This window comes from Mytilus californianus, unplaced genomic scaffold, assembly GCF_021869535.1.
Source record: "Mytilus californianus isolate M0D057914Y unplaced genomic scaffold, xbMytCali1.0.p SCAF_17, whole genome shotgun sequence".
NCBI lineage: Eukaryota > Metazoa > Mollusca > Bivalvia > Mytilida > Mytilidae > Mytilus > Mytilus californianus.
Genome location: NW_026262659.1, coordinates 2,395,615 through 2,419,258, shown reverse-complemented (window position 1 = coordinate 2,419,258; position 23,644 = coordinate 2,395,615). Strand labels below are relative to the sequence as shown.

General features: G+C 31.3%; 2 protein-coding genes across 7 annotated transcripts in view; one reads left to right on the top strand and one right to left on the bottom strand.

Moving 5' to 3' along the window:
* Positions 1-1,391: 1,391 nt before the first annotated feature.
* LOC127726217 (ankyrin repeat domain-containing protein 10-like) lies at positions 1,392-22,477 on the bottom strand. Of its 3 annotated transcripts, XM_052233525.1 has the most exons (6): positions 22,176-22,477; positions 18,192-18,347; positions 17,134-17,225; positions 14,867-15,183; positions 9,669-9,837; positions 6,538-6,662 (listed from the first exon to the last, which is right to left on the bottom strand). In XM_052233525.1, exons 1-5 carry the CDS (start codon positions 22,371-22,373, stop codon positions 9,671-9,673), a joined length of 930 nt encoding a protein of 309 aa, XP_052089485.1. In that variant the 5' UTR covers positions 22,374-22,477; the 3' UTR covers positions 6,538-6,662; positions 9,669-9,670. The 3 variants fall into 3 exon arrangements, with proteins under 3 accessions (XP_052089482.1, XP_052089481.1, XP_052089485.1); XM_052233522.1 differs by lacking the exons at positions 9,669-9,837; positions 18,192-18,347 and adding an exon at positions 19,752-19,904 and having other exon boundaries at positions 1,392-6,662; XM_052233521.1 differs by lacking the exon at positions 9,669-9,837 and having other exon boundaries at positions 1,392-6,662.
* A 254-nt stretch (positions 22,478-22,731) lies between these two features.
* The window catches only part of LOC127726209 (sorting nexin-25-like), a 49,006-nt gene continuing 48,093 nt past the window's right edge, over positions 22,732-23,644 (top strand). For 3 of the 4 annotated variants that reach the window (XM_052233506.1, XM_052233503.1, XM_052233507.1), the window contains exon 1: positions 22,732-22,782. The gene's annotated coding sequence lies outside the window, so the exon portion shown is untranslated. The other variant, XM_052233504.1, reaches the window with a different exon arrangement.

Here is a 23,644-nt window from a genome sequence, read left to right as displayed (position 1 = left end):
TTTGTGGCAGTCTATCATATTAGTTTTTGATGAGTTATGCCCTTTTCAACTGAGTTCTATAACTTGTTCTTATTTTGTGTTGTTACACCAGTCCTAGGTTGGTGACGGTTGAGTACCCATGGCAGGTTCTGCATGAGCCTACACCAAATTCAGAGCCAGTTATTCAGTGGGTATTGTTTGTGGCAGTCTATCATATTTGTTTTTGATGAGTTAAGCCCTTTTCAACAGAGTTTTATAAATTTTTCTTCCTTTAATAAGTAATTTACAATAACATACTTAGACAGCTGGTTTGGATCTTACTTTTTTTTTTAAGAAAATTTGCTTTCAACAAATTCTTATCATCACCATCGTTAATTATGTTTGCAAACACTCAACCCTCTCCAACCTGGGGAGTGACATAACATATCAACATAATGACTAATACTTTTCCTGTCTATGAAGAAATGGCATCAAAAATATGGTGTATTTCGAATAGACAGAAAAAATATTACATTCCTTCCTCAGAATTTAATTCTAAATTCCATTTTTAAGGAGCAAATCATGAAAAAAAATTGATGATGTCACGGTCACATGACAAAATTGTGTCTCAGCCAATCAGAAGACATGTTACATCCAAAATTAAAGTATTTATGCATATCACTAATTCAGGTTTCTTCATCTTTTACGTCAGTATTAATAGTGTGTTTAATTATGGGAACAGCAAATATGTCTTCACCTATAGTGCTATGATTCCAAAGAATTGCTGTCTTTGTCCTATTAGAATAAAAATAATTCATGACAGTTTGAATTTATATTGATTTTACCGCGGGTTGGCCCTTTATGTCTATATTTTACCCCTAGAGATAAAATATTTAGCATAAAGGGCCAACACATGGTAAAATCAATATAAATTCAAGTCCCCATGAGTTATTTCTTAAATAGACAAGACAATGCAATCATATAACAATTTTTCTATGTCTGTTTGATTTCATGTAATTGATGACAAAAATATGCAAGTCATCATTTTACCTGTATGAGAATGATTTCTGTGTGTGCAGAAGTCAACCAAATGTTTCTTTATTGTAGCTCCTTTGTTTCACTTTTCAATGTTAACATTCTTTTCCTTTTTATAACTGAACATGCCTAGCACATGCATAAGCAATCTCCAGCTAAGAGTTAAATTGAAGGTTGTATGAATACAGATTCAAATGAGGTTGACTTATTAACTTGCAAGTCAATAATACATCAGCGATGTTTAAGAGTTTATTTTAACAAAACTGAACCAAACTGAATGCCTTGAAAACAGCTAACCCTTTACTCTACATTCTCTGTACAGCAAATGCCTTGTTGTAAGTCTTATTCAAGAATCTTGTATCCAATTTGAGGAAGGGCTATAGATAGCAGGACAATAATTGTATCAAAGCTAATTTACTGTCAAAACATTTATACATAGTCACAAAATTCATGACAATAAAAATATGAACATCAGTAAAAAAAAATAATTACATCAAATTGGAAACATATTTACATATTCAAAACATGAAGTCAAGCACCTTACAATACAAAATAAAATTACATCATGTTTACTGCTAAAATTGACAAATTTATGAGACAGCGTAAATATATTGTATTAGTTAAAGCTTATATAACAGCAAAAATAAAATGATGTAAATGTTGTTTATAGCAGAACAAAGACAATGTTATTGTTTTGGCAAAAGATATTAGAGCCACATTGATTTGAATAACATATGGAAATTTACATGTCCAAGAACCTAAATGAATTCAATTCATGGTTTCATTAACTTCCAGGACAGTTGTCCAAACCTCTAAAAATCACAAAATATGATAGATACTGTGATTAATTTGACCTCCTGTAATTATTCTTCTAAAATAAACATCTACAATTTAACATACAAAATAGGACTTATTTATGTTGTAAATGACAACTTTTCTAATTCACTGGACTTTCACATACTATAAAATATTGTAGTATTGTATCTGCCTATTTTTAAAGGGATTTTTCAAGAGGAGTTTTTTGTATGATGCCGCCAAATTAGTTTTATTGTAATAGAAGATGAAAAATAATGCACAATTACTGTATTTAGTTTTGGACCAGATATTAAAATCTATTATTTAGTAATTTGCGAAATGACAAAGTGGTCTAGATCTGGTCACATTATGGATTTGTATTAAAAAAAAATTAATGGAGTATATTTACAACTTAACCAAAATAGGCTACTCTTTTCACGGTCAAATTGAAAAAATGTTCCAGAATATGAATTCTATTCAAAGTATACCGATATGTTAACACTTTCTTAAATTTACAGTAAAACCATTGTAATTTGAGATCAGATACAATATCATGAGTCACTATAATAGATTTTTTAAATCATGATATGTAATATGTTAATGAAGCATAAAAAAAGTACTAATTATAATAACTCATCAAATATATCATATATAGCTACTATCTAAATATGAAGTGGCATTGTATTTTGAAAGAATTAACTTTAATTTGGAAAAAAATATCAGTAAAATAACTTCATAAGTTGACGATTGCTTCATTCAAGAGGGCATGAGAGGCACTTTTTAAAACCCTGACCACCCATATAATAAAAATTTTCATTTTACTTAAAATTCTTACAGAATTCTAAGGAAAATGCAACCACCCATTTTAATTAATTTGAGTATCTCCCACCTCCACCAGATAAATTTTGGAGTAGCCCTAAATGAAAAATATCTTTACACAATCACATTTTTCTTAAAAAAAATTTTCTTTTCTACTTATGATTACTGTGTTATGTATGTGATACGTAGAATATCTTTGGTGCTTTTAACATACAGTGAATGACATATTACATTGGCAGTGATGATTATACATGTATATTGGCAAAACACTGAATATTGCACAAAACTATTAAACATCATTTGTTTTACATTTCAAACATGCGTCCTTCTTCACTTTACTTTCTAAAGAAATTGTTTTTATTTATCAAAATGAGTAATAATTCAACAGTGACTTATCCCTTTTGATGAATTATTCATGATGCAATAAGAAAATTAACAAAATAAGCTGCATATAAAGAGTATTTTGTATGTGCCTCCGTAATAGATGGTCACTGGCGAAATTCAAAATGAATAACTATTATTATGAATGACATCTTTTTGTTTAGATAATGTATTAATATAGATCAAAAGTATGAAAAAAATAAAGATAGGTTAGTTAGTTTGTTCTTGAGTAACAAACATTTAAAAACATACTTTATACTGTAATGTATCTTACAAATGTGTGCGAGACAAAATATAAAAAGATCGTTAAGAGTGACACAAGTATGAATTTTAAAATAATATAAATAAAACTTAATATCAGAAAGAATCAAGAGATAAATAAAACCTTTACAAACTTTTTTGTAAGTTGCATAAATTATGATTTGATTGGTCATCTCGAATAAACAATGATAAAATTTAACCTTATGTTGAATTAGAAAAATATAAAAATTGTGTTAAAATTGAATTCAAAATAAATTAAATATTTGTCCATTACTATTAAAAAGTCATGTAATATATTAGTCTTATAAACACATTACAAACTGTAAAATAAATTATTAGGTTAATTCAATATGAATTATACAATGCATTCAGGCAAAAAATGCAAAAAGTATACATCAACATGATAAAAAAAGAATTTTGAGATCTATTTAGACTAAAAAGTCCTGAAAGTAAAAAAATGGCAACATATTGAGATTTTTTAAAATATAATTGTGGAATTATGTGACAGGACAAATAAAAATTTGTGGAATCATGTGACAGGACGAATACAAAATATTTAATATATTTTTGCAATTGAATAGATAGACATTCATATTCTATGTCCTTCAATAATGAAGAAATTTTATGTTGGTAAAATCATTTTTTTTAACATCAATAACTCAAAACTTAAATCATGACTTTATTTCTAACACAGCATTTACAGTACAGAGATAACCATGTATAAGAAATAAATTTAACTGTCAATACACCTTAATGCTATTCAATCCAACTCGGAAAAAAAAAAGTCACTTTGACAACTTTCTGTTTGGGTCATTTGTCGCAAAAACAAAGGTCATCAGTAATGAGCTGATGCAGGAAAAAGTTTAGAAAGTGAACATTTTGAAAGTTTATGATCCAATGTTTTGAAACACAAATCAAAGTCATTAAAATGCTTTGTTTGAATTGTTTACAATGGTTTAAACATGTCTCTTTGAAGTGTTTAATGCACAATACATTGTTTAAACAGGGCCCAGACTGGATTATGACGTCATGAAAAAATTGCTTAATTTCAGCAGAACTTAACCGTTTTGGAATCAATTGCGATAAGGTGTATTGACATCAATAAAATCCATCATTTAGCACTTCAAGTACTGTAAACTGAGATACAGTACATAATTGTTTTACCAGTCATGAAAGATTCACAATAAAAATGTCTGAATTTACAGAACTTTAATAAACTTACAACAAAAATATCTAATATTTATATCTAAATAAATTATAAATAACAAAAGAAAAGTAAGACAAGTGAAAGTTATCTCCCCTTATCACATTTATTAAAAAAAGGGAAGATTTGTTGATGTTGGAGCATACATTATTAAATAGCTAGTGCTCCACTTCATCAAAGTTTTACTAAAAAATACAGCTTTTGTTTAAATCACCAGTAGATATAATTGACAAAACAGAACGGCCCAAAACAGAAAAATGTACAGACTAATAAAAGGAACATCTTCAGTGGACTGCTTCATAACTGTGTTTTTATTACTGTAAGTTCAAAAATTAATGTGTGCATTTATTTCTGCAAATCACTGATAACGGGTAAAGGTAAAAATGCAAGATCTTATTAATGTGATTTAAAGAATTTTGTGAAGGAGTATTACAAATGAAATTATGAATGCAAGTTTTATTTCTTACAAACCTGATACTTTTGCATTTTGCAATAATAAAAACATCCCAATAATTTCTGAATTAACAGTAATACACAAAAGTCTGAGACATAGAATTTTAGGATTAATATCAATTGTACTTCCTAAACAATCGTTTTACTCATATAAACTCATCCAAATTAATTGAAATTGTTTTCAAATCTTTAAATAGTAAGCATAGTAAATAAACATGAAGGTAAAAACATTAGGTGCTAAAATAAACAAAAAATATAAAAAGTATTACAATTATGGCTAAAGCAAGAAAATAAACAAAACAAAAGAGATTCTACAAGCTTATGTCATATCTATCATGATATCACATGATACAACATATAAAAGCTACTATTAACAGGTATATTTTCACATCATTCAGATTTGTAATTTCAAGAACCAAACCAGTTTACAACGGTTTTTTTTCTCTATTTTATTCTTTCTGATACTGATCTTTACTCAAAGGGATATTTTTACGATTTTATCTTAGCGGAATTTATCCTCCTGAAAAGTTAAAAATTAACAAACCATTTCCTCTATGATTTATTATTACCGTCCTAAAAGGGATGAAAAATTATATGAATCAAAATCCTTATAATTTATATGACCTTAAATTTCCAGAATTATGCAGTATACCATTCAATGTTCATGGAACACATTTTTTTTAAAATGTTTGGAAATATAAAATCTGTGAATTATGTACAGAAAATATATATAACAAGTTTACAACCTGGTCAATACTGGTTATGAGAATAAAAACACTTTTAAGATCTCATATGGTCCATATAATAATTTGGGTAGAATGTTATATACATTAAAATTGTTCTTTATTAGCTAGCTTTATGAAGGAAAGAAGACAGGGACCTCTCTTTCAAAGACTTTATGTATATGTTAAAAGGGAGATAATTCAACATTATTACTGATAAATATCAAAATTTCAGAAACTTATAGGATTGTTTTGCTTGACTCTTAAAAGATTAAATAAAAACTTAATTACAGTATTTAAATATTCTTTCATATATAACAAAAAACTTAACAATAATTCATAAATACAATATAATACACTGACAACTGACTTTTTATGTCAATATATGAATATATAATTACTTGTTATCAACAGAAAGGTCAAAGTTCTTGAACAAAAAATTTGTTATCCATGAATATAAAAAATGTACTTTCGCAGTATATAGAATCAAAAATTGTTGACATGTCCTAGAAATAAAATGGCTTCTAGATGCGAATTTGTTTTTATCAAATCTATACCTACACTAACATTATAAAACCAGTCTAATAGAAAAAAAGCATGATTTGACAAGTAAAGAACAATATGCACAGAGAATATAACTGCCCTTTTAAACAGAAACTTTTGTTATTGATCTGTATCCCTGTCTTAAGAGCCATCATACTGGTTCCCTAATGACTGCACCAAGAGGCTGTCATAACCCTGTTGATGAGTAATACTACTGTAATGTTCCTCTGTACTGGTTGATATACATATACTATTGTTGTTCACAGGTAAACTTTCTGCATCCATCTGTGGAAGGCCATTTTGATTTTTTATGCTGCCATTTTGACTGAATAAGTTGGGAAACTGTAAGAAACCATTATTTACTTTTCCATTGATGTGGTTATTATATCCATTCATTTGATTTTTTATGAAGCCATTTTGATAGTTGCCATGGTGACTAAAGCCATTAGTGTTTTGAAGAAAACCGTTTTGGTTACTCCAATGTTCTGGTTCTGAAAGAGAAAAGAGAAAATTGCTGAATAACAAGTAGCAAATCTAGAAAATAAAAATCTTTACCGTATTTTTTTAATTTCATTGATTGGAAATTTTTCGAATGAAATATACTTTATCCTGACCAAATATGGCATTTATTAATTGTAGTCAAAATGTAAATAAACCATTTTTTTTTTTTTTAATTTTATGATCCTACAGCTGTATAGTTTTTTAACATAACAGATCTGCAATATCCTGTTTGAATCAATTTAAAAGACCTATAATTTTGATGAATATTACTTATGTACATTAACACATATTTTTGTCTTTGATTTTCATGATTTTCATTTTCAAGCTATGAAACAAAAGGTTAACTAAAAGTGTCACTTTTTTTTAATAGGTTACAATCCATAAACTTCAGACTGGATTTTCCCTTCTTTGTGTTAAAAAAAATGTCAAATGAAGTAAATTCACATGCCCATAGCTAACATTCTTAAACAGTTCACAAGGTGATGTCCCCTCTGTGTTTTAGTGGCCTTTGATATACTTACTTATATAAAGTGTGAAAATAACATAGAACACTTTGGTGTTCTCTGGGCAACCATGGAAACAGTAGGTTGAGGAATATATTTATTAATATTCTCATCAAAACATGACATTGCAGATCTTCCCTGTAGGTTAAAACCATTTTGCTTTAATTGGAGGTGATTATTTTCTTCCCAAAGGACATCTGAGAAATAAGATTGTATGGTTAGGACTAATTACAGTGGATAAACTTTGTATCAATTGAACTTGGACGTACAACAATTGTACAAGAATGACATGTGCTATGTGCAACTGCTCTTTAAAACTGTTAATATGTAAGAACTTGTTACAGTATTTTACTATATGTTTACACAATTTGTAGCCTATATATATATATATATAGCCTACAGTGAAATGACAATTGGCATAATTCAAACAAGATTTAAACTCCTTTTAAAAATATTTTTGTTAATATTTTCAAACGCCAATTAGCCCAAGTGCCATCTCCAACAGGTAAAAGTTATTCCTGAAAAAAATCAAATGGTTAAAAAAGCCATTATTTCAAGGCATTCATATATTTCGTTCATATATAAACTTTGTCATAAACAAATTCAGTGATCCTAAACATGCCTGACACAAATATTGCCTTGTTGAAATGGCTGTGTTACTATTCTTATAAATCCCTCTATAGCCTTGATAGCTAGGTATGGCTTAATTCATACTATATATACACTGCCTAATCAAAGCCTACTTTGTATAAAGCTTTTAAGCAGTGGAAAGCAAAGGATTTATAAAGCAATGCTAGACTACAATGACTTCCAAAATGTCAACTTAAATCTTCTACTGGAATACTGACTCAAAGTAAAGAATGTCATTTTTAATGAAGAATTTAATCAGGAAAAACTGATTATATAAAGTTATATATATATATCAACTACCAGGACTGCACAGGTTATAATCAGATTCCTTAAGTCAAAGTAAATATCAACTACCAGGACTGCACAGGTTAAAACATAATCAGATTCCCTAAGTCAAAGGACAATTGAAATCAGCTATTCCTTTTATACTTTTGTTGACTGTTTCACCATTGGTAAGAAGATTCCAAGGAGACAATCAAAAGCAATAAGTTGAAGAATGACTAACAACACTGTGACCAAAACAAATAAAAAATAAATGGGGAATGTGTCCATGGGACACAGATATAAATTCAAACTTGATCTGTGTTTTGTGGTAATAAGCATTGTGTATTAGTTTCATAACATTTGTTTGAGGCAAACTAAAGTTAGAGAACAGAAACCAATTTCGGGACCCTCTCCGCTACGGCGGAGGTATAACAACGTTCCACAAAACACATAAACAGAAAACTGAACATTAAGCAACATCAACCTCACCAAAAAACAGTGGTGACCTCAAGTGTTCCAGAAGGGAGATCAGTACCTCCATTAGTCAGAAATCAATGTTGAAATAATATACACCTATCCAATTAAAATATTTCAATAGATTGCAGACTTTCCATAGAAAATGTTGAAATAATACACCTATCCAGTTACAAAAAACTTTACAAATGGGGACTTTCCATAGACAGTAGAATTTTAAATCCATGGATATAACCCTATATGAATTTTATAAAAAGAAAGACTTTTCATTTACCTAATCTCTTAATAATACCGAATATCCCTGAAAGGCATTCTGTTATGGGGTAAAATTGGTCTCTGCACAATGATAGCAGTTGGAAGAAAAATTGACAAACAATCTGATTGAAACATAGATCCTGTGTTCATGCTTTCTGTTTTAATAATCACTGCATCAACAAAGGAAATTCAAGTCTCAAAATTTTTGAAGGCATGGAAGATTAAGCCAAATCAATTATCCGAAAAAGGTCTTCAGAACAGTTAAATTAGGAGCATTGTCAGATCCCTGTAAACCCAGTGTGAACACAGGATCTATGGATCAATCAGATTGATTGACAAATTGCAATATTTCTAAAGTTAAATGATATCAAAATAATATAAGCATCTAAAGAACTCATTTTCATACTGTAAGATTTAACACAATTATTTGATTTTTGTTCAAATTGAAAATTAATGTAAAGCCCTTGAAGCTATGATACAAGTCAGATGCGGATCCATGATTTTGAAAAAGGGGGCCAGGCCCCATAAACTAGGCAACATTTGGAGTTGCCCCCTGGCCCCCTAAATCCACCTGCATGTAAACAGTAAATTTGACACTGGTTTTGAAATGGAATACTGTGTATTGAACAATAACTCTTACAAAATCTGTTGGATTAGGAGATATTGGATGTTGATTACCAATTAACACTTTTTTTCTAATCAGCATCTTTTTAAATAAGTAATAATTTGAACAGAAAACATTGCCAGGGACACGTGAATCGTAGGGATAAAAAGCAGGTCATGCATTCTCCAAAACACATCTAACAATAGGATCATGAAATGATGTGAAAATGAAATGCATGCTGAGTGAGCACATCATCGTTCACTAACCTCTACATAAACAAGGAACAAGTTCCGTCAGCTAACGAACCCTCATCTAGCGGACGTGACGGAGGTGCTCTTTCTTCTTGTGGAGGACTTAATGGTGAAGTAGATATTGTAAGAATTGCTTGATAAGATGATATAATATTATTGTTCTCAACAGCCAAAGTCTTCGTGGCTGTAAAGGAAAGGCACCGAGTAGAAAATATCATGTATCGTGTAGAATTCTCAGTTTTGATCTGCATCAGACATCTAAGGCATAAGTTAGGTGGTTATATTTGACAGACATGCTGTTAAGGTTAATTTTGAGTACATGACATGTAGTTTGTAACACTCTTTCCACAGTACAAATTAAAGGCGGGAATGTTTGAACTTAGTGTAATTTTTTTTTTTCAAGTCAAACAAGGTAATGTTTTGGTGTTACTGAACAGAAGCATCTAACCAAACCTGAATCAAATCTTTTACATTATGGTAGCATTTAAAAAACCTCAATCAAATCCATGTCTTCCATGTCTTCTTGAATAAATATTTGATAATCAATATTATATTTGTTTTCAAAAGCAAAATCAATAAAAAAATATTACATGTAAATATTTTAAGATTTTAAGATTTTAAAATTTAAATATATGATAAATATTATTCTTTCCTAGCTATATATAGTAAACAGGAATAAAGTTATATAAAACCTCAAGCTACCTTAACTGAAAATTGAGTTGATTCAGATTAGCTCTAATCTAGTTGTCAAAGGTCAAATGCAATGTTACAAATGGTGTATTTTGACACCTTTTCATTTTGTTATTTAAACTGTTTATGAAATGCATATTTTGGCATTTTTAGTATAGACCAGTTTCCAATTGCCATTTTACATGGAGGCATTCGGGGGAAACGGGTCATTAGACATTGTGACAAAAACATAATTGCTTTGTGACGTCAAATTTTTCCAGGCAAATGCACCAGTTGGAACATCATGTACATGGTGAATGGTGTTGTCTCTTTCAATTTTAACACAGTATGACAAAATTTGAATAATTCAAAATTCCTTCTTGAAATTGTATACCGGAATTGGAAAATCAAATATCAAAATATCCATTTAATATTTTATAACTAAAGATAGACATTACATGTATTGAGGAAACATCCCATCACACAAATTAGTATTTTTAGCCACTAAATAATCTTTAATAGGACCCAGAGTAAGCACCTACATCAATCTGTAGCTTAATATTGTGAAGAATGATTAAATTTTCATCACTCATCACTCGTTCGTAGTCTCTTTTGTCCTTTGAAAGGGACAGATATTTTATCTTATTGCTATTTGGTGTATTTTTCCTTTGATCTTTTTTTGTGATAATTTTGCATATCATGCAACTCTCTTGAGATATAAAACTAACGCTAGAAACTAACGGCACACATGACAGTGTCAATGTAAACGTTAATGACGTCATTGGCAAAATAGCGATAAACAGATTATCAATGGTCTTTCAAACTCCAGGATGTTGCTCGGCCACATCTCATCTCAGGGCTGTCTCCCTTTGATGAGATTGTAGATGAGAATAAAATGCTCCGCTGGGGCGCAGCTTGATACGACCGCAGAGGTCGAACCCTGAACAGTTGGGGCAAGTATGGACACAACATTCAAGCTTGATACAGCACTGAATTTGGATTGTAATTAAATATTTGACACAGCATAGGTTTCTGACACAGAATGAAAGTGGTTTAAGAACTTAAAAATTTTTAATTTACCTATTCAAACCATATCATTATTATTTGCTTATATATATAAATCTGAAATAACCAATTTAAAATGGAAAATTTTAAAGAAAAAAAAGGAAAAAAAAAATCCCCACCCCCCAAATTTTTTGAACCCCCTTATGGTTCCTCATCCCCAATCTCAATCCCAGCTTTCCCTTTGTGGTATGGTACCTTGCAGTACAATTTCAGAGAGATCCATCACTTGAACACAAGTTATTGTCTGGAAACTAGAAAAATGCTTGTTTTTTGGCCCCTTTTTAGCCCCAAATTCCTAAACGTTTAGGGCAATTACCCCCAAACTTAAACCCAGCTTTCCCTTTGTGATATGGAACCTTGCAGTACAATTTCATAAAGATCCATACACTTACACACAAGTTATTGTCCTGAAACTAGAATAAAATGCTCCGCAGGGCGCAGTTTGATACGACCGCAGAGGTCGAACCCTGAACAGTTGGGGTAAGAATGGACACAACATTCAAGCTTGATACAGCTCTGAATTTGGATTGTGATTAAATATATGACACAGCATAGGTTTCTGACACAGAATGAATGTGGTCTAAGAACTTAAAAATTTTAAATTGGAAATTCACCTATTATGGTCCAATATTCAAAATCTAAATACATGGTTAGATTCAGCATATCAAAGAACCCCAAGAATTCAATTTTTGATGAAATCAAACAAAGTTTAATTTTGGACCCTTTTGACCTCAATGTGGACAAAGTTGATAATGTGGCCCAAAAATCAAAAATCTAAATACATGGTTAGATTCAGCATATCAAAGAACCCCATTTATTCATTTTTTGTTGAAATCAAACAAAGTTTAATTTTGGACCCCGATTTGGACCAACTTGAAAACTGGGCCCATAATCAAAATCTAAATACATGTTTAGATTCAGCATATCAAAGAACCCTAAGAATTCAATTTTTGTTAAAATCAAACTAAGTTTAATTTTGGACCCTTTGGACCTTAATGTAGACCAATTTGAAAACGGAACCAAATATTAAGAATCTAAATACACGGTTAGATTCGGCATATCAAAGAACTCCAATAATTCAATTTTTGATGAAATCAAACAAAGTTTAATTTTGGACCCTTTGGACCCCAATGTGGACCAATTTAAAAACGGGGCCCAAAATCCAAAAACTTAATACACGGTTAGAATCAGCATATTAAAGAACCCCAAGAATTCAAGAATAAAACCCCATTGAAATTGGTCAAGAAATAAGCAATTTATACGAAGTATCTTCTTTTGCACAATACTGTGCAATTGAATATTTCTTGCTATTGCGCAATACTGTACAATTGACAATTTCTTGCTATTGCGCAATATTGTGCTATTGGATATTTCTTGCTATTGGATATTTCTTGCTATTGCACAATACTGTGCAATTGAAGATTTCTTGCTATTGCGCAATACTGTGCAATTGAAGATTTCTTGCTATTGTGCAATACTGTGCAATTGAAAATTTCTTGCTATTGCACAATACTTATTATATAATAATTTACACATCCTGTTTGGTGTGTATCTCCTACCATATCATTATTATTTGCTTTTAAATATAAAACAGAAATAACCAACTTAAAATGGAAAATTTTAAAAGAAAAAAATAGGAAAAAAAGAAAAAAAAGGAAACCCCCCCCCCCCAAATTTTTTGAACCCCCTTATGATTCATCACCCCCAAACTCAATCCCAGCCTTCCCTTTGTGGTTTGGTACCTTACTGTACAATTTCAGAGAGATCCATACACTTGAACACAAGTTATTGTCTGGAAACTAGAAAAATGCTTATTTTTGGCCCCTTATTCCTAAACGTTTTGGGCAATTACCCCCAAACTCAATTCCAGCTTTCCCTTTGTGATATGGAACCTTGTAGTACAATTTCAGAAAGATCCATACACTTACACACAAGTTATTGTCATGAAACTAGAAAAATGCTTGTTTTTTGCATCTTTTTTGGCCCCTAATTCCTAATATTTTGAGACAATTACCCCCAAAATCAATCCCAGCGTTCCCTGTGTGATATGGAACCTTGTGGTACAATGTCAGAGAGATCCATACACTAACACACAAGTTATGTCTGGAAGTTACAAAAATGCTTATTTTTGGCCCCTTATTCCTTAACTGTTGGTACCATAACCCCCAAAATCAATCCCAACCTTCCTTTTGTGGTATTGAACCTTATGGTAAAATTTCATAGACATCCATTCACTTAAACTAAAGTTAGAGTGCGAAAACTAATGTGTCTTCGGACGACGCTGGACGACGACGCCAACGTCATACCAATATACGACGGTCGTATCAAAATGCTTGCTTTTTTGCCCTTTTATGGCCCCTAATTACTATAATTTTGAGGGAATTACCCCCAAAATCAATCCCAGCCTTTCCTTTGTGGTATGGTACCTTGCAGTACAATTTCAGAGAGATCCATTCACTTGAACACAAGTTATTGTCTGGAAACTTGAAAAATGTTTATTTTTGGCCCCTTTTTGGCCCAAAATTCCTAAACATTAGGGGCAATTACCCCCAAACTCAATTCCAGCTTTCCCTTTGTGATATGGAACCTTGTACTACAATTTCATAAAGATCCATACACTTACACAAAAGTTATTGTCATGAAACTAGAAAAATGCTTGTTTTTTGCCCCTTTTTGGCCCCTAATTCCTAAAATTTTGAGGCAATTACCCCCAAAATCAATCCCAGCACTCCCTTTGTGATATGGAACCTTGTGATACAATGTCAGAGAGATCCATACACTTACACACAAGTTATTGTCATGAAACTAGAAAAATGCTTGTTTCTTGCCCCTTTTTGGCCCCTAATTCCTAAAATTTTGAGGCAATTACCCCCAAAATCAATCCCAGCATTCCCTTTGTGATATGGAACCTTGTGGTACAATGTCAGAGAGATCAATACACTTACACACAAGTTATGTCTGGAAGTTACAATAATGCTTATTTTTGGCCCCTTTTTGGCTCCTAATTCCTTAACTGTTGGTACCATAACCCCCAAAATCAATCCCCACCTTCCTTTTGTGGTCTTGAACCTTATGGTAAAATTTCATTGAGATCCATTCACATAAACTAAAGTTAGAGTGCGAAAACTAATGTGTCTTCGGACGGTCTTCGGACGACGACGACGACGCCAACGTCATACCAATATACGACCATAAAAACCTACTCTTTGAAAAACCATGGATAATCTATAATTATGTTACTAAATACATCTTCATGTCATAAAACCATGAAAACAAGGAGCAGTTTACATATTATCAGACATGAAATTTTCAAAAAAAAAACAAAAATAAGTTGCAATTGATATGGTTTTTGAATCTTAACAAATCAAAAGATATATTTATTTAGACATAATGGATAAACATTGCATATGACCAGAGTGAAAAAACAACTAGCTTATAATAATGTAGCTGTATACACCATGTACACTGTGTTATCATACCATCACGTCGAGACTTTTTACACTCCTCCTCATCACAATCATCCCGGCTCCTCTTTGTTCCTGCCAGTGGATTGACACGGTGACCTTCAGGTAAGACAGAAAGGTCAGTTTCCATGTCATCATCTGATTCCATTGCATCGCCATTGGTAACAACCTGACTATTTTGTGTGAGATCATTGGACGGATTATATGTGGGGAGTCCATACACTCCCTGAGCATGCTCTGCCTGTGCTGCTCTCTCTATGTATGCTGCACACTCCTGGTACCCACAAGCAGCAGCTAACTGACTGGGTGTCTGCCCATTGTGATTTTTAATTCTACAATAGATGACAAAGACATGAAAGAGATTAAGGAAGAAATTTATTGTTTTGTTGTTTGTGCATCAACCCTTTTCTGTTTTTAGTTGACTCAGTGGTGTAATGTCTCCATGAAATTTTTACATTTCTGACATTGTCTTAATTTGTCACTTTTATCATGCTTTTAGGTGTCAGACCACCAATTCACTCCCTCCAATTTAGAAAGTATGTAAAAGTAGCCCTACTCTTGACAAAAAATAGTGCTTTTGATGTCATTGTTTACTTAAACTAACCAACAAATTTGCAGTAATGAAACTTTTGGTGAAAGAGAAATACATTAGACCATTTTGAGCCAAAATTTACTTGTCTATGAGTTTGTATTAAAAATTGAGGATTAATGTGCTCCATAGTATACTAATTTAAGATTTCCAGAAAACCAGGGGTTATTTTCAGTAGTACTTGACTTTCAAAAGGCAGTTCTTTCTTAGAAGACTTTAAAATTGGCATGTAGAAAGGTGATACATGTACAATTCATGATATACCTGGTTTCTATGAAGTTAAACTTAAGGTAAAATATTAAGAAAGCTGTGAAAATTGCAAAATTTGGTTGAATAGATAGGGATTTTGGATTGGTGGTCTGACACCTAAAACCTACTAATGTCATGAATGTCTTATTTGAATGTCCCTTTGGTATCTTTCGTCTCTCTTCTAAATATATATATATAGAGCCCAAAACACAGACCAAATTTATATACATGTAGCAAAATAGAAATATTAAATATTTGTTTACAGAGTGGATATTGAGTGGTTGGCATAATGAATGTTGATAAAATAAATATTTTTTTAATTATATTTTTCAATTAGCTTAAGCATCTGCATTACATCATACCTACACAATGTACATGTCATGAGAAATTTCCAATAACTTGTATACATTTGTTTTGACAAGTTAACAACTGATACAGAATTGATAAAGTCTAACAATTGTAATAAGATACTATCATACTATGTACATGTTGAACAAAAAGTTATTGTGGCAAATCTACTGGTTTCTAGGTAATCTTGCGACTAAAAATCTACTGGTTTCTAGGGAATTGTGTGTTTAAAAATCAATGGTTTTAAAATGTAGGCCAGATGAACCATGTCAGATGAACTTTAATGCCTTACAATATGGTACTATCACTCCATACACAAAATATAGTTGACCTACAAAAATATTTCCAAACAGAGATCCTGTTAAAAAATTATTGAGAAAAACTACAAATTTCTAGCAGTAACTTGTACAACCAGTAGAGAGAAATGTTATTAACAACTCTTCTTCCTACTGACAAAATACTGTTGACAAAGGATATTTTTGTTGTGATTTATATATCTTATATATACAGTCAAACCTTGGTAAACCACAGTGTGAGAAATGTACATCATGTTTCGAAATGATGAGTCTCCTATAGTGAACCCCGAAACTGATGACTCTGGAAAAGCAGAGGACCCAGATGACTACATTCATTGTCAAGTTTATAGGTATGGTACATTAATTGTACGTCAATTTTGCAATCATGATGAAATTTTGTTTGATAAAATTCTTGTTTTTAATCGGCTTTACCAACGTAGGAAATGAATGATAGACGCAAAAATAAAATCTTGTTGAACAATTCATACAATGCAAGGATTCTAATGCAAATGAAAACAATGAATTCAAAGTGAATGTGAAACGGAAGAGTCAGAAACTGATGCAACCGAGGCCAATTGAATTTACGAGGATTTGTAACACATGCTATTATATTTTTTTTTTAATTCGGAAGAAATTTCTAAAGCCAATTAATACGATGACTAAAGACATGATCATGCATTTTAAAATTGTGAAAAGGCAGGGAACACTTGTAATATCCTTGTCACAGTATTCTCACACATCATGACATAACTTTATACTGGTTTTACTGTAAATTATATTACAACAAAGTATAAACTTACGACAATTTAGTTCCCTGTGATATAAGTAAACTGATACATTCCATATTCCCAGTCCTGGCAGCTTTATGTAAGGCTGTTTCTCCCATGTAGTCCTACAATGTAAGTATAATGAATTAACCAAATATTTCCAGCAATTACAATGTCAATGAATAGTCCTACTATGTAAGCATAATGAATTAATCAAATATTACCAGCAATTACAATGTCAATGAATGTAATCATGGTAATAAATGTCACAAAAATTACAAAGAAACTAATTTAAAATGTTGTTCAATAATTTCACAGACATTTTGTGATTGAATGAATTACAATTATGAGTTAATGAAAGAGTTTTGGATTTGAAATAAAAAATAATTTTAAATCTACTAGACTACCATCATGAAAAACATTATAAGCTTACAGTAAAATACATGATGTGATAATCAATTGTGTAATAAGATCTGAAAAGATCATGCCTGTATGGCTGTAAATGATTAATTCCATTTGTCTACAAACCACACTAAACCTACATATATGCAATCTTTTTTTTAAGTTTATAAAAAGCAACTACTCTATTGGATTTTGCAGAAATTTCTCATTGCATTTTCAAAATTGGTTAAAATCAGGAAATACTTCTGGATGTGGTCGGAATGTCCTCTTTTTCAAATGACTAGAATTATAAAAGGAACACAAATGTTTTATTTCACCAACGTCAGGTGTATGCGTAGCAATTTGTACTTTACATACATGACATATGATTTTTCAAGGTTTTTCATTCTTTTAATTATATCACCAATTTTCTTAAACAGTTAAAAATGCTTAAATTCAGCAGCCATACTGGCAATGACTGGGATTCTGAATCATGCATGACATATTTTATCTAGTTCCAATCTATAATGATAAAAGGAAAATTCATGTGCTTGTTTTATAAATAACTCAAATATAGAACCTAAAATATTTTGTAACAACTGAGGAGATCTTAACCTTATATAAAATGATGGACAAAATGTAAATACCTAATAAAAATAGTGGAAATGAAATGATGAGAATATGATGTACATGTAGATAATTGTCTGTACCTGTATAAGTAAGTTTGCCCCAGATTGCACAAGCCATTGAACACAGTGTGGTTGGCCGGACTGTGCAGCAAAGTGTAAAGCTGTTTGTGAAAACTTGGATGTTATCGTATCCAAACCAACACTTCTTTCGATCACCAATTTTCTTAAACAAGCAAGCTGTGAAGATAATGATAAGTATTTAGAGGCTCACAGAAGGGGTTCTTTTATTTCAATTTTTTTTTTTGGTAGGGATAGGGACATTGTGTTCAGCATTATACAACATTACAATACAGCAGTAAATTTTATACATGTAAGAATGTTTTATGTGTTCATCTCTTAGGGCCATGGATTTTTAATTTGTTGGTTTTTGGGATTTCCTATGTGAAAAAGTCGGGTTGTTCGGTCTGGAAAAAAAGAATAAAAAATTCTTTCAAGACATAACATGAATATAAAAAATATATATCTTTCAGCTTACTAAAATGTTTTTGGTATGCTTTATTGTCATCCTTTTTTAGTTCCAAATATTATTGCTAAGCTGTTTTTAACATACAATGCATTCCATTCCCATATAAGATTATAAAGGGTGGTATTCCACGGAAAAACAGGATAATAAAATGGTCATAATTAACATACGAAATTAATAAACCAGCTACACGTTGATTTTTGTCTACTTTGTGAACAATGAGTTTCAAGCCAAAAACATGTGAAATAAAAATTGCAAACATGTTGCACGGAAATAACACTTTTAATATCTGTGGCATAAACAAAGTAGAGTGGTCCACCGGAAACATGAGCGATATCGGTTTCATCCTTTTTCAGGCAATCCCGTTTTTGATATTCAAATGGACAAACATTTATTTTCAATTCATGATATAAGACAATTCCCAATTGTATGTGGATAACTCCTTCTTTTAACTTGTCTTTCACGTTTGGACGAGTCCATTTTATCCATGAGATGAAAAATCTTATCGGAATTATAACAAAAAAAGAAAACGAACTTATTGTAACGAATTTTTATCATAGGTGTTGTTCCGCAAAATTATTTGCGCAAATGAAATTTCAAGGTCAGTTTTAATTGTCTATTTTTAGAAACGCAAACATTACAGATTATTTCGATTTTTTTTTTTTTTAGAACACAATGTGTAATCATTGCTGATAATGTTTTAACATGCTAAAATAATGCATTTAATTTAAGGAAAATGCTGCTAAGCTGATATTTTATTTATGTTTCAGGGATAATGTATTTCTTAGGGTAATCTGGAATAAAAAAGCATATATTATATCAATTTTATTTTTTTCTGAAAATCGGAAAAATGGGTAGGCGGATCCGTAAACTAACAAATTAAAAAACCATGGCCTAGTATATACATACAAAAATGCATGAGTATATTGAGACAAAGTTTGTATAAAAAATTGAAAACAATTTATAATTATTGATAAAAATTAATTTACAAGGTGAGGGTACACTGCTGTTTTGTAATGAGTATAAATGAACAAGCTCAATACTGTCATGACTGTATTAATATGTGGACAGGTGCCCCTTCAATGAGCCTCATCTGAAAGATAAACATTTTTTAATACCTGTCTGTTTATAGCAGCCCCAGAATGAAGTAGCCATTTTAAACAGTGTCCCTTGCCACTGTGAGCTGCCATATGTAATGGGGTCTGGTTTAACCGCTCTGTTGAGTAGTCACAATTACAACCCTGTTCTATCAAACGCATAAGGCATGTAAACTAAAAATAAATAACTAAAATATAACACAGTGCATGGAAATCAAATGCAGTTAGTAATATTAAATTTATACATGCTATAGGGACTGCATATCAAATAATTTTCAGGTGAAAAAATGGTTTCAACATTTTAAGCTAATAGAACTACGTTAATTGTTGCCATTATCATGATTATCATCATTAATAGTAATCATGGTTATGTATTTACATGATTTAGGAGTTTGCATTTATATGGCTTCTGGCTGGTTTCTCTCTTCTAGTGAAGCTGTCGTCTCTTGGTTATCAAATGTATAACAACATGCCCATTGGTAATCCTTTTGGGGATTCTGTGTTTGGAGCCATTTTCTGATTCGGTGCCCTCAGAAAATTTTTACCAACTACCTAATACATGTAATATACATAAATTTATATTCAAAATTTAAACTGTCAGATTGGCAAAAATTCCTTTATTTCTCACCTGCTTCATGTGAATGCTTCTGTAAGTGTTAGAGCGAACAGTTGAGGTGAACATTTTCTCAAATAGACTTAAAAGGGCTTGATAATGGATTCTGAGGGCAGCCAAATCAAGAAATCGCTCCAGATACAGAATCCTAAATTATTAGCCAATAGGCCCCTTCAAGGTTAATGCAGCCACGTTGAACAGGGGGACGATTTTTTGGATACAGATGGAAAAAGTATGAAAGTACGGGAAATTCTATGCATGTTTTCCAAGCAACTGTTCTGTTTCAATGATGTTTTCTCGTATTTTTCAAACCATTTGCACCCCCTTCAATGTCCATCATCATGATTATGAAAATCTGTCACTCTTTTCACACAAAATCTTACGAGTAAAACCAATCAATTTTAGTCATAAAGATTTTTTGTGAAAAGAGGCCCTGCCCCTATTCAATATGGCTGCAATGGTATCGGGTCCGTTCGCGCCCAATACACGTTCGCACCCTACACGTTCGCACCCCACACGTTCGCCCCCTAGGTCCGTTCGCACCCTACACGTTCGCACCCTTTTTTTTAATTCAAAAACCTGATAAATTTTTAGATGTTTTGTAAAATATTTTTATTTTCATAAATAAATATTCGGGAATTTTTAAATGAAATATTGTTTTAAATTGATTTGATGATTAATTATTAAATGTTAATTATGTATGATTACTGCTAATTGGTATTTATACACAGCCTAATATGATGTTATTGTTGAGTGTTTAAAAATCATGATTGTTGTCATGGTTATTTTAACTTGCTTTAAATGTAAATACTGCATGTATTTAGCTTGGTATGAGTAAAACTTTGAAGATTTTAAATAAAAAACATGAAAGATAATTGTTTTTAACAGCTTGGCTCCTTTGAGCTCATGTGTGTCAGAATCTCACTTTATTCATAAACAATGAAAAAAAATATTTATAGCAATACACTATCCAAAACATGATTACGAATTATTCAACACATAAAAAAAAAACGTTGTCAGAATCCCATTTCCTTTTGAAACAATAAAAAAAAATATTTATAGCAATACACTAACCAAAACATGATTAAGATTTTATCAACACCTAAAAAAACGTTGTCAGAATCTCACTTTATTTAGAAACAATGAAAAAAAAATAATTTATATATATATATATATAGATATATAGAGAGCAATACACTTACCTAAACATGATTAAAAATTATTCAACACAAAAATAAAATACTGGTCGTCAGAATCTCACTTTATTTAAAAACAATGAAAAAAAAATGTTTATAGCAATAAACATTTACCATGACACAAAAAAAACCTTGTCAGAATCTCACTTTATTTAGAAACAATGAAAAAATATATTTTTATAGCAATACACTTACCAAAACTCGTTAACAAATTATTAAACACAAAACCAATAAAAATTGGGCGCAAACGTGTAGGGTGCGAACGGACTTTGGGTGCGAACGTGTAGGGTGCGAAAGTGAAAGGGGGGCGAACGTGCATGGGGGCCAATGTGATCGGGCGCGAACGGACCCGGATTCGGCTGCAATGACCGTGAAAAGGCCTATTGATGGTTAATTTTTGTTTTGAGGAAGTTAAAAGAGTCTGAACCGTAAGAAAGACCCTGATCTAGGTGAAAATTTAAAATTTCAATAACAAATAAATGCAACGGATGGAATGTATCATTTTTATAAACTGATAAATTATACCTTAATTTATAAATAACCTGATCACGATAATTCCAATTAATAATTGTGAATAAACAGAACCTGGTGATAAAATTGTGTAAACATAGATTTGAAATATGAATTATGATTAACCTTTCCGAAATTTGCTGCCCAATGAATAGGGGTCCAACCATATAAACCGTCCTCCTGGTAAAAGTCTGGACCATTTGACAACAACAAAGACATCGCTTCGAGGTCACCGTCGCGACAAGCTCTGTGCAAAGGATAGTGAGATTCAAGCAGATCCTCTGATGTTGGGGACCAATTTCCAGACTCATGTTCGTCTTCCATTGTTTTCTTATAGAACTGTCATTCAATTCTAAGCATTAAACGGTGAAATTCTTTGAGCTTTTCATAACATGCCGGTCTTTCTCGTCTGTTTACTACTTCTCTATCCGGGCACTTGCTAAATTTATTTATCGGAATACGTTTAATATTTCGTAGAGAACGAATTCAACGACAATTTTTTTTTGTTCCATGTATTTTAATACAAATTACAAAATATATAACAGATAAAGTAAGATGTTTAAAAAATGTTTCTTGACAAAAACTCAAGTATCAAAATGAGGGTATTTTTTTAACTTCGTTTTCTAATTATGTATAAAATTTACCCAATTTTAGTCTCGTGTTTTTTCGTGACATCGCGAGAACTGAATTTGCAGACAGCTTTTGCTCTTATTTATTTACTAAGATGTATATAGTTAGTAACGCTTAAATTGCTATATAACAGTGTATATGATAAATTGATAAAGCATTACAGAAGAATCAGTCAGAGGTTGTTCAGATGTTTGCAACCCAAAGAAATCAATTAACTATTCATCAGTGACTGGGGAAGGGAAAATTACAATGTCAATGGACCCATAGATATAATAGCCATAGATAAAGTACTCGACCCACATCAAACGCAGATGATATATGCCGAAATTTTGTCACCCTCTTATTATATACATGTCACGCTTGGTGTTAATTAGACTTTATTGGCAATTGCCGTCGATCGATATCTAATAAATTGTGAATCGGAAGAGGAAGATGTCATTCTTTTTTTAATTCTTCCTCCACTTCGATAATTTAATTCTACATGCCGCACAGATAAATGGTGGATGCAAAGATTGTTGATCATTTGCAAAGTCAATTTTGAGCGAAATTTTTACGTCTCTCTCAAATTTTTCCTTTGGGGTTGGCTTTCCTTTTTGAGGAATAGCTTTATTTTCTTCACATAAACGACATACACAGCGTAGAAGACTCTCATGTATGGTAGTTCCTGAAAGTTGAAATTTTTCATAAAGCAATGCCAGAAAGAAAAAAGAATGAGAGACAAACTTACAAATCTATTTGTATTTTTCAAGACTACTCGAAATGCGAGTATAATTATTTTTTTGTAAAAAGGTTATTTGATACAGTTTTATTTTGTAAATAACTTTCATTATACAAGGTGTTATTGCTTCGCATTTTGTTTGGAATGTTTATATGCATGCTTAAAATACAAGTCAAGGTGATCGATGTCCTGAAATATGCATCAAATATTTGCCACTGAACGTTATGAAATCCAAAAACAAAACAAA

Bases quoted from the DNA above. Each gene is read 5' to 3' on its own strand.
- LOC127726217 (XM_052233521.1), bottom strand. From the start codon at position 22,373: ATGGAAGACGAACATGAGTCTGGAAATTGGTCCCCAACATCAGAGGAT. The intron at 18,348-22,175 runs GTTAATCATAAT...TTATCTTCACAG, and splicing joins GGGCAGCAAATTTCGGAAAG to CTTGCTTGTTTAAGAAAATT. The intron at 17,226-18,191 runs GTACAGACAATT...CTTACATTGTAG, and splicing joins GGGCAAACTTACTTATACAG to GACTACATGGGAGAAACAGC.